The sequence below is a fragment of the Antedon bifida genome, chromosome 10 (assembly GCF_963402885.1).
Source record: "Antedon bifida chromosome 10, ecAntBifi1.1, whole genome shotgun sequence".
Lineage (NCBI taxonomy): Eukaryota > Metazoa > Echinodermata > Crinoidea > Comatulida > Antedonidae > Antedon > Antedon bifida.
In genome coordinates, this window is record NC_136235.1 from 21,245,259 (window position 1) to 21,259,851 (window position 14,593).

Genomic DNA, 14,593 nt, shown 5'->3' on the forward strand with positions numbered 1-14,593 from the left:
CTATAAATCGGACACCTTCAGAACCCCAAAAAGTGCTCCCTAATTGTTCGATAAATGAAATTTTTCTTTTATTGAACTTACAGATCGCTATACAAGCAACTTGTTCAAGAAGCGCCCTCAGAAAAGTTTGATGAAATGCGTGTAAACTTGTTAAAATCACAGCTTGTACAGCTTGAACGACAGATTCTGTTACAATCACACGCCTTGTCCTCCAGATCAGATGTCCTGCTGGTGGTTGAAAACACTCTTCAATCGACAGCAGATTCAATGAGGTAGTGTAAATGAATCAACTCAAGCATTTTGAAGAAGTTTCCCCGTCAAAAATTTGAGTAAAATTCTAATTACTTGTATACATCTAAAAACCAATTAGCGTTGTGAAGGCCTTGCAAATTAGGACAGTCATAGAGTTGTAAAAGCCCTCATAATTCTTACTGGTTTCTAGAATGATTTGACATTGTTTTATTGTCTCTTGTTTTTCAAACAAATAGTTATAAGAAAATATCATGTAATATATATTATTGTTGGTGTATATTGGTTCAACAGAGATTTACTAGCAAGTGGTGTTTATGGTCCATCTGTACCAATTGAACGATCACAACTAACAAAAGTTATAGAAAATCTAGAAGGTGCTCGTCATCGCCTCTATAAAAATATAGAAGTAAGCAAATAGTCACTTGTGAATTAGTTACCTAATTATTGATTTGTGTCATTTTAAAATTTTTCTCATTGCAAGACATAGACACAGGGAATTGTATTCTAAAAATCACTTGTTGTTATCAGAAATAATCCAAGAATGCAAGCGTCAGATAAATGCAGATTAAATTCCTCACAGGCATCAGAGGATTTTTGAATTGATTCTTAATATGCCATTAACTACTGTTAGTTTGGTGAAACAAATTTCTGGTTTCTTTCTATAGAATAACTCAACGGAAAGGCTGGCTAAACCGGTACTATACATGGGAGAGTTTATTAAGCATGGCCAGGCTAAAGAGATGACAATCTTAGATGTGTGCAATGGAAGTACTGAACATATTAGTTTAAAACATGTGGTGAGTAAGAGTTTGCATATCAAATCAGGATTTAGTGCTATATTGTTGCTATTGTGTACAGCCACCACTATGCAATGATATACCATGAATAAGGATAAATTGAGGAAACTTTTAAAAACATCTTTTAAAATTGAAATTTTTATGAATTACACCACTGAAAAACAGTACGGATACACTAGTACTGAAAGTGTGTAATAGAATAAAGAAAGAATAAATACATAACTGAATTATTTTTCTGACTCAACAATAAGAGATTTGCTGCTACGAAAATAGGCATCAAGGAGGAGATTATTCCTGGGATGGGTGTCTTTGCTAGTTGTATCTTAAGCTTTGTCCACACTATCACATTTTATGTGACAACAAAATGTGATATGCCCATATATGAACATGATGATGTTATATCACTTCCATATTTGGGCACATCACATTTTGTTGTCACATAAAGTTTCATAGTGTAGAAAGAAGAATACCATAACATACATTGTTCTTTTATCTTAAAAAATGTAATCATTTGTTTTTTTTCCAGGCCAAATTGGAGTCCAAATTATTTGCTCTACAAAAGAATTTAAATGCTCTTCATCAGTCTTTGAAACTATTTTGGTCACATGATTTTAAACAACCTCTTTACACCAATCAGAACCTTGGATTGCCTGTTGTCCAACGGTTGTCAGGACAACTGGCTAAATGTGAAAAGTCTCTAGAACAGTGTTGTCGAGATCTCATATCCTTGTCAATTTTAGTGCCTTCTGCACCGTGGGTAAGTTGAGCATTTATGAGTTTATAAAAAAAAGGAAGAAAATGATTCTATTTTTGTACATAATATTACAGTAATTCAATTTTGTATGTATTTTATCAGAATTATGAAATAAAAAATGAATGAATATTTTCAGCCTTTATTAAACAAACCACCAGTTGCTGATGTAACAACCGATATGATATTAGCGGCTTTACCCAGTTTTCCCCGCAATAAGCAGCAAGAGGTAGGTATCCAGCTCTACTAAGATAATGCAAGTTGAAATTAAAATTCATGGTCGTAAAAAATAGACTAAAGCTCTGTCTAAACTATCAAACTTTATGTGTATGCCCATATATGGACATGATGATGTCATATTACTACCATATTTGGGTACATCACACTTTTTTTGTCAAACTAGTGTAGATAGTGTAGACAGAGCCTTAGAGCTGTATGTTTAAATGTATTGTGACTTTAAAAGGCTACATAACAGATGTATGAATAGCCCATGCTCTAAAGCAATTATTTACCAGCCACTATAACCTACATGTTTAGATTGTATGGCCAGTCCTCAAACTTTGTGTTATTCTAAGCCAGTGTTTGTTATGTATATTTTCATTTTTAGGGTAAGAGAATGGTTACAGCTCTGGCAAAAGCATGCAGTTACTCACGGCAAGTTGTACGATTAGAGGTAATTCTTCACTGTTGTATGTTGATAATATTATGACTAAATAATCTCTTGTTTAAAAAGACCCTATGAGTTATTAGACAGACACTTGCGTTTTCAGTAAATTAATAAATACTAAATCAAATAAGATGTTTTGTAGACTTTTTAAATATTTAAATCGTATGTTCTATATTTATACCATTGTAGAAATTTGTTTCAACATCTTATTTTTAGGCAAAAGCTTGTGCTGAAGAATTAAAATATCACCAGGCAATATACCAGCTACAAGTAGACTACATGCAGTCACTATTCAAAGCTGTCAGGTAAATAACAATACAAATTGTTTATTTTAATGTTCTATTTGAATGTGGAGTGAAACTACAGTTTGCTTTGTTAATTTTAAGTTTAATTTATTTCTTTTAATTAGTTTGTTTTCTAATTTTGGCAAGTATTTAGTTTTTGTATCTTTTCCTCTTTTTGAACAAGTGTCAATTTGCTAATAAGTGTATGTTTGCAAACATATGCTGCATAACTAATGTATGTTAGATGGAGAAGTATCCTATATATTAAGCTTAGAGTTTGCAAATTTTTTTTTTCATTTTCTGTTTTTTTTTATATGGATGAAATATTTCCGAAATAAAAGAAATTAAATTATTAATTTTGTTTGCGATTTAGCCTCATTTCTTTGTTTGTTTTTACCAGTGATTCCTACAGTACGTTTGAGACCAACATTCAACAGATGCTTAGCAAACCATTGAAAGGTAAGCATTCCTAGTCACAGCAATTAAACATTCTATGATAAAATATCTTTTGTTCAATAATAATGCCATCCTTAAGCTCTGTCTACACTATCAAACTTTATGTGACAAAACAATATGATCTGCCCATATGTAGACATGGTGATGTCATATCACTACCATGTTTAGGCATATCACTACCATTATTTTGGCATATCAATACCATTTTGGGTATATCACATTTTTTTTGATAGTTTGATAGTTTAGACAGAGCTTTATATTGTAAGATTCAATATTTTAACAATAATTGTCTCTTCATCATAAATATTACTTTATTTTTTTGAAAGATATATTGGACACCTTTTTATTATTGAGAGATTCAACTTCTGAAGATGCTCTAAGGGATTTCCTGGCAACTTTTAAAGAAAATGCTGATACAGTAAGTGTACTAAATCTAAACACTTTATCTTATCAAAGTCTACCCATCAAGGTTCCTATGTTTAAATCCTGTTACTGGTCACACTGCTAAACCCTAATTACTTTACTCATGAAGCATGGTTTCATTGCCATATGATTGGTTAATTTTGTATCACATGTCGTTCAGTGTTCATTCTATTGCACGGTAAAAGTTCTAATTTATGTTTCCATTAAATGGTTCTATTGCAGTTTTGTTTTTGTAAAAAGATTGAAAGAATTTGTTTGTAACTTGAGGCTGATGAAAAAATATGAATAACAGACCTGACAGTTGTGTTGATTAAAGTTTATTTTATATATCATTATAGCTTTCAGATGTTGTGAGATCACTTTCTCCTGAAAATAACGCAGAGACTAAAAAAGCAATAAGTGGATTCAGCCATCAATTCTTTATGTCAATCGATATCCAATCAAAAAAATGCGTAGCAGAACGGGACAGGCTTACCGATGAAATAGAGGAGGTTAAACAGCAAAGGGAACAATTTAAAGAAGAGGTTCAAAATATGTTTACACCCAAACCAGAAATTCTAGAAGACTTGAAGGCTACGGAGGAAAGTAAAACCACTGTTGGCATATCATCTGAAAGAGGTGATCTTTCTTCAGTGACTAAAACACCAGTAAAGGCTGTCACAGCTAAGAAGCCAAACAGTGGACAAAAAAAAAGCAGTACTGTAAAAGGGAACAGAAATAAACAAGATTTAGTGGTAGACAAATCATCTAGCAAAACTGAGGACATTGTGCAATCTGGTACTCCTGGACAGAAGGCTAAAACGATAAGACAAAACAGTGTTGGTGCTACACCTAGCCGTATTGCTAGACCCACCAGCGGCTTGCAAAGACCAACAAAAAAGTCACCTACTAAATAACTATTTTTGATAAAATAATATTTATAATTATAATTCTTCAATTTCACAATTCATATAATGTTTTCAAGCTCAAGTGCAGTATAATATTATGATGCAAAAAAGCCTATGGCTAATTTCTGACGCATGAATTGTGAAATTGAAGAAGTTATATATATTCAAAACATTACCATTAGCTGTAGTTATACAAAGTCTATATGCAATTCTTTAGTACTACTAGGGAAAGGAATATCCAACATGAAATCAAGTACTTTAATCAATATATATATATGCACTGTAATTAATCACATTCCTATTATTAATGTACTGTACTATTTCACTCTGGTAGTCTCAATATTGACCGTCGGCACATTTATTTTCATAATACTATTCTATGAGAAACTCATCATTTGTAAATGTTTAGCATTTTAATAGGCTATTTGTAAATAGTGAATAATAGAATAATGAATTCGTCAGTCTATTTAACCAGCAGTATCCATTTCACAGATACAAAACAAAATACATGATTGTAAAATCAAAACGATACTGGGTATGATCAACTAGCGTTATTGTCACATTTGATGTTAGTCATGTTTCGGGTCACATTCTTTAGTCGCCGTACAGATAGGCTGCTACGTCAGTACTTTTATGAATGGATGGCTAGTTGGTGACAATAACGCTAGTTGGTCATGCCCAGTACCGTTTTAATTTTATGATCATTCGGGAAACCACCTCACAAAGCAGTAAACGACTCAGATGGCAAGGGTACTTCTATGTGTGTTATAAATGATTGCCACATATTCAATACATCTTCTGTAAATTTATAGCAATTCATTAACTGTTTACACATTCCTATTAATTATAATACTATATTCATCAATTCCTATGATTACAATGTCATTTTCTTATATCGCCTATAACAAATAAACTGAGGTATTCAATAAATATAAAAATAATTGATGATGATAATAATAAATGAAATGTTATATCTATAACTTAAAGTACTTATAGATTCCTTGTTACTTGATAATAATATTTTAATTATCAATTTTCTATGATAATAACACCACATATTCGCATATATGGCAATATTATGGCATATTTATTGAATTTTAAAAAGTGGATATTTTGGCCATTTTTTGAAAAATGCCCATTTTTCGACCCTTTCATTTTTTGACATAACTAGTTACTATGGCTCTATAAGATGATCATAACACCATATATACGCATATATGGCAATATTATGGCATATTTATTGAATTTTAAAAAGTGGATATTTTGCCCATTTTTCGAAAAAATCCCTGTACTATAGTACAGGGATATTTTCGAAAAATTGCCATTTTTCGACCCTTTTAATTTTTGACATAACTAGTTACTATGGCTCTATAAGATGATCATAACACCATATATACGCATATATGGCAATATTATGGCATATTTATTGAATTTAAAAAAGTGGATATTTTGACCATTTTTCGAAATAATCCCTGTACTATAGTACAGGGAAATTTTCGAAAAATGCCCATTTTTCGACCCTTTTATTTTTTGGCATAACTAGTTACTATGGCTCTAAAGGATGATTATAACACCATATATGCGCATATATGGCAATATTATGGCATATTTATTGAATTGACATAACTAGTTACTATGGCTCTATAAGATGATCATAACACCATATATGCGCATATATGGCAATATTATGGCATATTTATTGAATTTAAAAAAGTGGATATTTTGACCATTTTTCGAAATAATCCCTGTACTATAGTACAGGGAAATTTTCGAAAAATGCCCATTTTTCGACCCTTTTATTTTTTGGCATAACTAGTTACTATGGCTCTAAAGGATGATTATAACACCATATATGCGCATATATGGCAATATTATGGCATATTTATTGAATTTTAAAAAGTGGATATTTTGGCCTTTTTTCGAAAAAATCCCTGTACTATAGTACAGGGAAATTTTCGAAAAATGGCCATTTTTCGACCCTTTTATTTTTTGACATAACTAGTTACTATGGCTCTAAAAGATGATCATAACACCATATATGCGCATATATGGCAATATTATGGCATATTTATTGAATTTTAAAAAGTGGATATTTTGGCCATTTTTCGAAAAAATTCCTGTACTATAGTACAGGGAAATTTTCGAAAAATGCCCATTTTTCGACCCTTTTATTTTTTGACATAACTAGTTACTATGGCTCTAAAAGATGATCATAACACCATATATGCACATATATGGCAATATTATGGCATATTTATTGAATTTTAAAAAGTGGATATTTTGGCCATTTTTCGAAAAAATTCCTGTACTATAGTACAGGGAAATTTTCGAAAAATGCCCATTTTTCGACCCTTTTATTTTTTGACATAACTAGTTACTATGGCTCTAAAAGATGATTATAACACCATATATGGCAATATTATGGCATATTTATTGAATTTTAAAAAGTGGATATTTTGGCCATTTTTCGAAAAAATTCCTGTACTATAGTACAGGGAAATTTTCGAAAAATGCCCATTTTTCGACCCTTTTATTTTTTGACATAACTAGTTACTATGGCTCTAAAAGATGATTATAACACCATATATGGCAATATTATGGCATATTTATTGAATTTTAAAAAGCGGATATTTTGGCCATTTTTCGAAAAAATCCCTGTACTATAGTACAGGGATATTTTCGAAAAATTGCCATTTTTCGACCCTTTTAATTTTTGACATAACTAGTTACTATGGCTCTATAAGATGATCATAACACCATATATGCGCATATATGGCAATATTATGGCATATTTATTGAATTTTAAAAAGTGGATATTTTGGCCATTTTTCGAAAAAATCCCTGTACTATAGTACAGGGAAATTTTCGAAAAATGCCCATTTTCGACCCTTTTATTTTTTGACATAACTAGTTACTATGGCTCTAAAAGATGATTATAACACCATATATGGCAATATTATGGCATATTTATTGAATTTTAAAAAGTGGATATTTTGGCCATTTTTCGAAAAAATCCCTGTACTATAGTACAGGGAAATTTTCGAAAAATTCCCATTTTTCGATCTTTTTTTTTTGACGTAACTAGTTACTATGACTCTATAAGATGATGATAACACCATATATGCGCATATATGGCAATAATATGGCATATTTATTGAATTTTAAAAAGTGGATATTTTGGCAATTTTTCGAAAAAATCCCTGTACTATAGTACAGGGAAATTTTCGAAAAAGACCATTTTTCAACCCTTTTATTTTTTGACATAACTAGTTACTATGGCTCTAAAAGATGATTATAACACCATATATGGCAATATTATGGCATATTTATTGAATTTAAAAAAGTGGATATTTTGGCCATTTTTTGAAAAAATCCCTGTACTATAGTACAGGGAAATTTCCGAAAAATAGCCATTTTTAGACCCTTTTATTTTTTGACATAACTAGTTACTATGGCTCTAAAAGATGATTATAACACCATATATGCGCATATATGGCAATATTATGGCATATTTATTGAATTTTAAAAAGTGGATATTTTGGCCATTTTTCGAAAAAATTGCCATTTTTCGACCCTTTTATTTTTTGACATAACTAGTTACTATGGCTCTAAAAGATGATTATAACACCATATATGCACATATATGGCATATTTATTGAATTTTAAAAAGTGGATAATTTGGCCATTTTTCGAAAAAATCCCTGTACTATAGTACAGGGAAATTTCCGAAAAATGGCCATTTTACGACCCTTTTATTTTTTGACATAACTAGTTACTATGGCTCTAAAAGATGATTATAACACCATATATGCGCATATATGGCAATATTATGGCATATTTATTGAATTTTAAAAAGTGGATATTTTGGCAATTTTTCGAAAAATACAAATTTTTCGACCCTTTTATTTTTTGACATAACTAGTTACTATGGCTATATAAGATGATGATAACACCATATATGCGCATATATGGCAATATTATGACATATTTATTGAATTTTAAAAAGTGGATATTTTGGCCATTTTTCGAAAAAATCCCTGTACTATAGTACAGGGAAATTTTCGAAAAATGCCCATTTTTCGACCCTTTTATTTTTTGACATAACTAGTTACTATGGCTCTATAAGATGATGATAACACCATATATAATGACAACACCAAACTTTTCAAATGTTTACAGTATATTAAAAAGAAAAAAACTACAAAATCAATAAGAACTGTTAACTGAAGTAATCGTTTAAAATTGTACTCGTTAAAATGATTGCATTCCGACCGAATTTGATGAAAAAAGTACAAATCTAGAAAAAAAAATATGTAAAGGAAGCAAATGGTGCTTACATATGTTCACAAATACAATGGATGGAAAAGTACCAAGTATTTCCTTGGGTTAGAGAAAAATAACAAAAAAACATATACAGTAATAAGTTTAAAAAAAGCATGGTAATGGTACAGTGTTAACAAAACATCAATATTTATACAATACTCAATATAAAAAAAGACAAGTTTGTGTTTAGAACAAAATTGATAGTTTATTCATAATGAGACGAACACAGACAATCGAACCCAGCTAGATTTTCTTGGATCGTACGTACACACATTACAACAAAAAGCATATATTCGGCATTTCCACCGAATGCAACATATTTCTACTCACACAATGTAAATAGACATTGTACAGAATTGTGGTCATAAATACATAATAGCAGCGTATAATTAAATTCATATTTACGCAACTGAAAAGGTTTATCGAGCCAAATTGTTTAAAAATCTAATACTAAAAGTTGAATACAACCAAGTGTAATAAACATGGTCGGCATAGCTTAATATGTACCTATGCGTTGAGGTATTTTAATTTTACAATATATACAATGTAAACAAAATAAGCAATACTGGAGCTAAATGGTTACAACGTAGAAATACAATATTACGATGATTTATTGTCACGCCAACTACAAATACTGAAAACTGCTTACAGCATTGGTAACATTTTCACTGTTGGATTAAAGTTCAAATATGCAATGACGATTTTAATATATCTATATATATGTTGACGATGGCTATGTAAAGCTCTGTCTACACTATCAAACTTTATGTGATGTGCCCTTATTTGGGCATATCACTACCATATTTAGGCACATACTTCTTTTGTCAAACAAGTTTGATAGTGGAGACGGAGCTTTACTGGTTTTTTCCAGTTTATTTTCGCAGTGACGTCAGTAGATATTATCAGGAGTATTCTATGAACATAAATACAAACTAACTTTTGATGGGATAGCTGAGCAAAGGTACATTGAATTGATCAATATAAATATTTTGATAAAATTAAATTTACAATTAAATAACACACCCACATCTCAAAAAATTAATTTCAATATTTCCTCATACCGTATGGACGTTTTTTTTTTTAAATCTCTATTAGAATATACATGTCATATTATCTCCCACTCTTGATATGGACTTTATTCACAATAGTGGCGTTCACATAGAACTATATGGCTAGTTAATTTAACTGGATTACCCAAAGACCTCGCCATATTTTGGATGTGAACACTCAATTGTGTCCTGGAAAATTATTGCTGCTTGGATTGAAGAATTTTTAGACCTTATCATTAATCTATATAATGTAAACATTTTGTATAGGTCGAACCGTTTGTTACGAGAGTGTTCCTCTGTTTTAAAGAAGAGTAACCAATGTTATTATTATTCCTATTCTTATCAACGGTCATTCTTCATTGACCAAAACAATTAAATGAACTGTATTTCTGAGAACAGACATGGAGAGAAGATATTAGTGGTACAATACCAACATTTAGAACACACATTTTAACAAACACAGAAATTCTATGACCCTAATTCTAATCTCCTCTATCCACCGCCAAAACAGACTAACTGCTAAACCCTACTCTCTACACTAATCACCACATCTAATCTTATTCTAATTCGGACTAGCCCTGGCCTGAACTTCGCACTACAAGACTCAAAGCAAAGTTCGGACTAGGGATAGTAATCAATATACTAAACAAGGGACGGGGTTTGTCAAGGTTAGTGCTGTTAGTAGTACATTTTTAAAATCCACTTCTTCCAGACATAATTCCATGTGAACGCCACTAATTTCCATTCCTGATTTCAGATGCCATTGTATCAATATAATAGATTAAAATGTACAACTTGCTGCCACAGGTCTCAAAATGATTAAACATTTGATACGCCACTGGGTAGTTACATACAGCTTACTCCAATGCTAAACATACTGCTGTACAATAAAAACAAATACAAATAAAATATAAAGAGAACATTTACTTGTGATTCTATTCTTGTCATATATTGCCAATTTGGATAGCTACACATTACAATTGAATACAACGCACTGTGCAGTGCTTAACATTGTCAACAAACTTCCATCAAATTTGTATAAACCTTCATATTTTGTCAGTATCAGCATGGAGTAAAATAATTATTACTCTCTGGTATCAGAGACAAATTAGCGTTAACATTATCTAATACTGCCTGTGTTTCAACCAATCAAAGGTGGTGTTCTTCTCCACAAATATACAGTACAAAGTACCAATTCAGTTGTGCTGCTTATTTGAGAGGAAATAAAATAAATAAGTAATACAAAATTGGCAATTATTACTGTGTGTGTTTCAACCAATCAAAGATGCTGTTTTGTCAACTGTACTAGAAACCTTAACTGTAACTCTATTTACCAACATGAAACGCGCAAGCCCGCCCCCTTTGTAAACAAATCGATCTGCGCGTGCGCAAGCATTACGAAAAACTACTTTAGTTACGTGTGTCAAGAACATTATATCTGAAAAATAGCATCAATGAAAAACAGGTATCAGAACATGTTTTTTGTTTTTACGTGACAATACATTCTTACCTAAAACTACTGACATTATCTTTTAATTATTCAAAATATGTACATGAATAGTATGTGACCAGTACAAATGCATGGTTGCAGGAAAATACCATTGTAAAGTTTGGAGAATACAGGCCTCATAAAGTACAATAAAACATTAATATAAAAATAACAATTCACAATTATAAATAATATATCAATTAGAGCTGTTTTTAAAATCCTGAACTAAAAACAATTTTCTTCGCTAAATGTTTATGTTAAAAATGTAATAAAAACAGTTGACAAAATAAAAACTAAAATCATATCATATTTTCATTTTTTAAATGTGTTTACTTTTCAACTATAAAGTTTATCACTATTACACTTAAATTTTAGATTAAATCAACATTTTTATTAAATAATATTTGATAAAAAATACTTTTCCAAATTTTATTTTTTTTTAATAAATAAAACAAAATGTAATTGATTTTTAGATGTTCACGTCGTCAATAATTATGTTTAAATATATGTTACCACTACACACTACATGTATGACCAGCATATTCACATCTATTGTGTCCATACTTTTTACATGGAATTCTATTTTGATGTTTTTGTTTGTATTTACAATTAAATTAATTAGCATTTATTATAACACAACTGTATTCTTTCAATTTGATACGAAATAACAATTAAATAATAAAAAATTAAAGGTAGAATTCATTCAATACTATTAATAACGCAAGAAATGTTACAAAAACAACTATTTTAACATTAAGCACCTTTGAATGTCATTGCAAACTAAAGAAAATCTTTCAATACAAAAATTAAATGTATTCATTCATTGCTGTGAATTAAAAGCCTATACACAAACATATACTATTTACCTTAAATATATACTATATTATAATAATTATATCTAATTTACATGGACACAAATCATTACTGATGATGAATACTATTAATTTAAATAAGAATCTCAATACTGGTGGTAAAATCATAAAATAAGAATCTTGAAAACAAAATGTATATAAATTACACACATGAGTGGGTTCATTCAATTCCAAATGAATTAAGAAGTATAAGTTAAAAAGAGGACAACAATAACAAAGATCACTCATCAACACTTTACAAGGTTTTACAACTGATGTGGACATTGACACTCATTCATTTTAAGTATAAATTTCTTCATCGAAATCAAAAGCAAAATATTGAATACAGGAGATTATTGGAAACAAGATATATTTTCAATTTGCGAAAATAATTTTCTGATTCCCAAATATTGTATTACCATCCAAATGAAGTCAAGATTCATATTTGAATTGCAGCAACTTAAGCAAATGAAGAAGTTTAAAGACACTATCCTTACATTTTTTGACGTTTTGTAAAAATAATAACATTTTTACCTTTTATAGATAAAAAAAAGTATCGCAATAGGTCCATATAGTATTTAATTTGACATAAAATGCAGTTTTGTGACCTTAAATTAGATCAAAAAAATGTAGGGAACGTGTCTTTGTAAAGCACAAGGTACAACAGTTCCTTTGACTGTATCAATTCTACTTGACCAACAATTGTAATTGGCTTAATACACCTCAGAGTTAAAAACACATTAACTAATTAAGTTTCATTAAAATCTATTCAAGTATAGATATTTTGTATAACTTACATTGAGGTATGATACTGAAGTTTATTAACATCAATTAAGGTGACTAAATGCCTTAACATGGCTCTTATTATACAATACAAATGTTTTAGACAATATTTAAAATCGGCATTAATGTTTCTCAAAAGATGTGTCGGCTGTAGTCATTTGGTTTAGATTTGCTGAAATTAGAAGTTAAATGATAATAGTCAAACAAATATCCAACTGTAAGTAACTATGCCTATCTGATACAAGAACATAAAGTAATGTGTGTTTGTGAAATAAAAGTATTCAATTGTTGCAGTGGCGTAACGCAGAGGGCTCAGGCCCCTGGATTAGGAACCCTAAGGCCCTTGGGCGTTTTTAGCTCTTTTCGACGTACTTTTTTCCTCTGGCCTCCATAAGCTCCAGGCCCCCATAAGCTCTGGTGCCCCTGGGTTTAGCCAGTGAGCGCTCATAGCAATTACACCACTGAATTGCTGTACTAATTACAATCACAATAATACTTGGTAGTTACATTTACAGCATGGAAAATAGCATGGAAAAAGACTATGCAACACTCAATGGAATTTACAAAGGAAAAGATTATGATAAGATGATAATAGATTTTGGTGCAAGCATTTTGTAAACCCTTTCTTATCAATTATAATCTGTTAATAATGATGCATCGCATGGAAGTCAGTCATTCTGAGTCATCATGTTTATTAAGCCTGTACAAAATCAGTGCACATTTCCTGTATATCATTTTGTAGACTATTTTGCACACTTTAATTAATTCCAGAAAGACTGGAATTTCTCAACTAAATTTTGAATAATACATTTTGAAGAATAATCATTACCAATTCAAGGTATATCCACAATTACACACTTGTAGGGAGAGTTTGGATTAAACAAAATGTGGAGTGCAGTTAGTTGTTCCAAGGCTGACGTGTCTAGGATGACATTTAATGATAAAAAAAGGAATGTAATGTTCAATCCGTATGTTATCTCACCACCAGTGCACTATCAACAATACAGCTAAAGCAGGTAAGGAGTGATGGTTATAAATAAATAAGGTTTTCACAAAGACACATTAGCATTCTGTACATTTTCTTCCCACCTGACCATTATAGTGCAACATGCCATTTTTCGTCAGGCCGTTATTCTCCTCCTTCATGGTCGGCCTTTCAACATACCTAGGAGAATCACTCCCTCTAGACGAGCAGCCGCATTCATTTGACTTGTCAAGGATTGAAATTCCTTCCAATTCTTCTTCATTGAGATTTTCTATACTGTCATATGCCAATAGATCATTGTGGTAGTACGATCTGAGATGGAAATGGTCAGAGAAATCGTCAGCGTCCTCAAAGTTTTTAAGTATGGCAACAAACGTTGGTCGATGTTTTTCCTGAAACTGCCAGCACATAATCATTAAATCATGTCTGAAAAAGAAAAGGTTGATTGTTAGTGATAACAAAATGTATGAAGAACGTTAACAAAACAGAAGCTGTTAAATGTAGTCCTCATAATATGAGGTATATGATTTAAGTATACTCACAAACGTTTGTTTATTAATATTTATTGTGCTGTGATTTTAATGTTTTTATTGTAA

At 30.7% G+C, this 14,593-nt stretch overlaps 2 protein-coding genes across 5 annotated transcripts in view; one reads left to right on the plus strand and one right to left on the minus strand.

The window, feature by feature from the left end:
- LOC144854770 (uncharacterized) overlaps window positions 1-5,506 on the plus strand; it is a 37,482-nt gene extending 31,976 nt beyond the window's left edge. For both annotated transcript variants that reach the window (XM_078712744.1, XM_078712743.1), the window contains exons 4-13: window positions 84-272; window positions 544-658; window positions 918-1,049; window positions 1,576-1,806; window positions 1,940-2,029; window positions 2,408-2,473; window positions 2,684-2,772; window positions 3,152-3,210; window positions 3,534-3,625; window positions 3,969-5,506. In XM_078712744.1, the coding sequence (XP_078568870.1) occupies window positions 84-272; window positions 544-658; window positions 918-1,049; window positions 1,576-1,806; window positions 1,940-2,029; window positions 2,408-2,473; window positions 2,684-2,772; window positions 3,152-3,210; window positions 3,534-3,625; window positions 3,969-4,526 (1,621 nt within the window). In that variant the 3' untranslated portion in view covers window positions 4,527-5,506. The remainder of the gene's footprint in view (window positions 1-83; window positions 273-543; window positions 659-917; window positions 1,050-1,575; window positions 1,807-1,939; window positions 2,030-2,407; window positions 2,474-2,683; window positions 2,773-3,151; window positions 3,211-3,533; window positions 3,626-3,968) is intronic.
- Window positions 5,507-10,811: 5,305 nt separating this feature from the next.
- The window catches only part of LOC144854759 (insulin-like peptide receptor), a 45,651-nt gene continuing 41,869 nt past the window's right edge, over window positions 10,812-14,593 (minus strand). Inside the window, exons 21-22 of one of the 3 annotated variants that reach the window (XM_078712724.1) lie at window positions 14,178-14,423; window positions 10,812-13,184 (exon numbers count right to left, since the gene is read on the minus strand). In XM_078712724.1, the coding sequence (XP_078568850.1) occupies window positions 13,145-13,184; window positions 14,178-14,423 (286 nt within the window). In that variant the 3' untranslated portion in view covers window positions 10,812-13,144. Of the gene's footprint in view, window positions 14,424-14,593 lie in introns of all 3 variants that reach the window. The other 2 variants (XM_078712723.1, XM_078712722.1) reach the window with 2 other exon arrangements.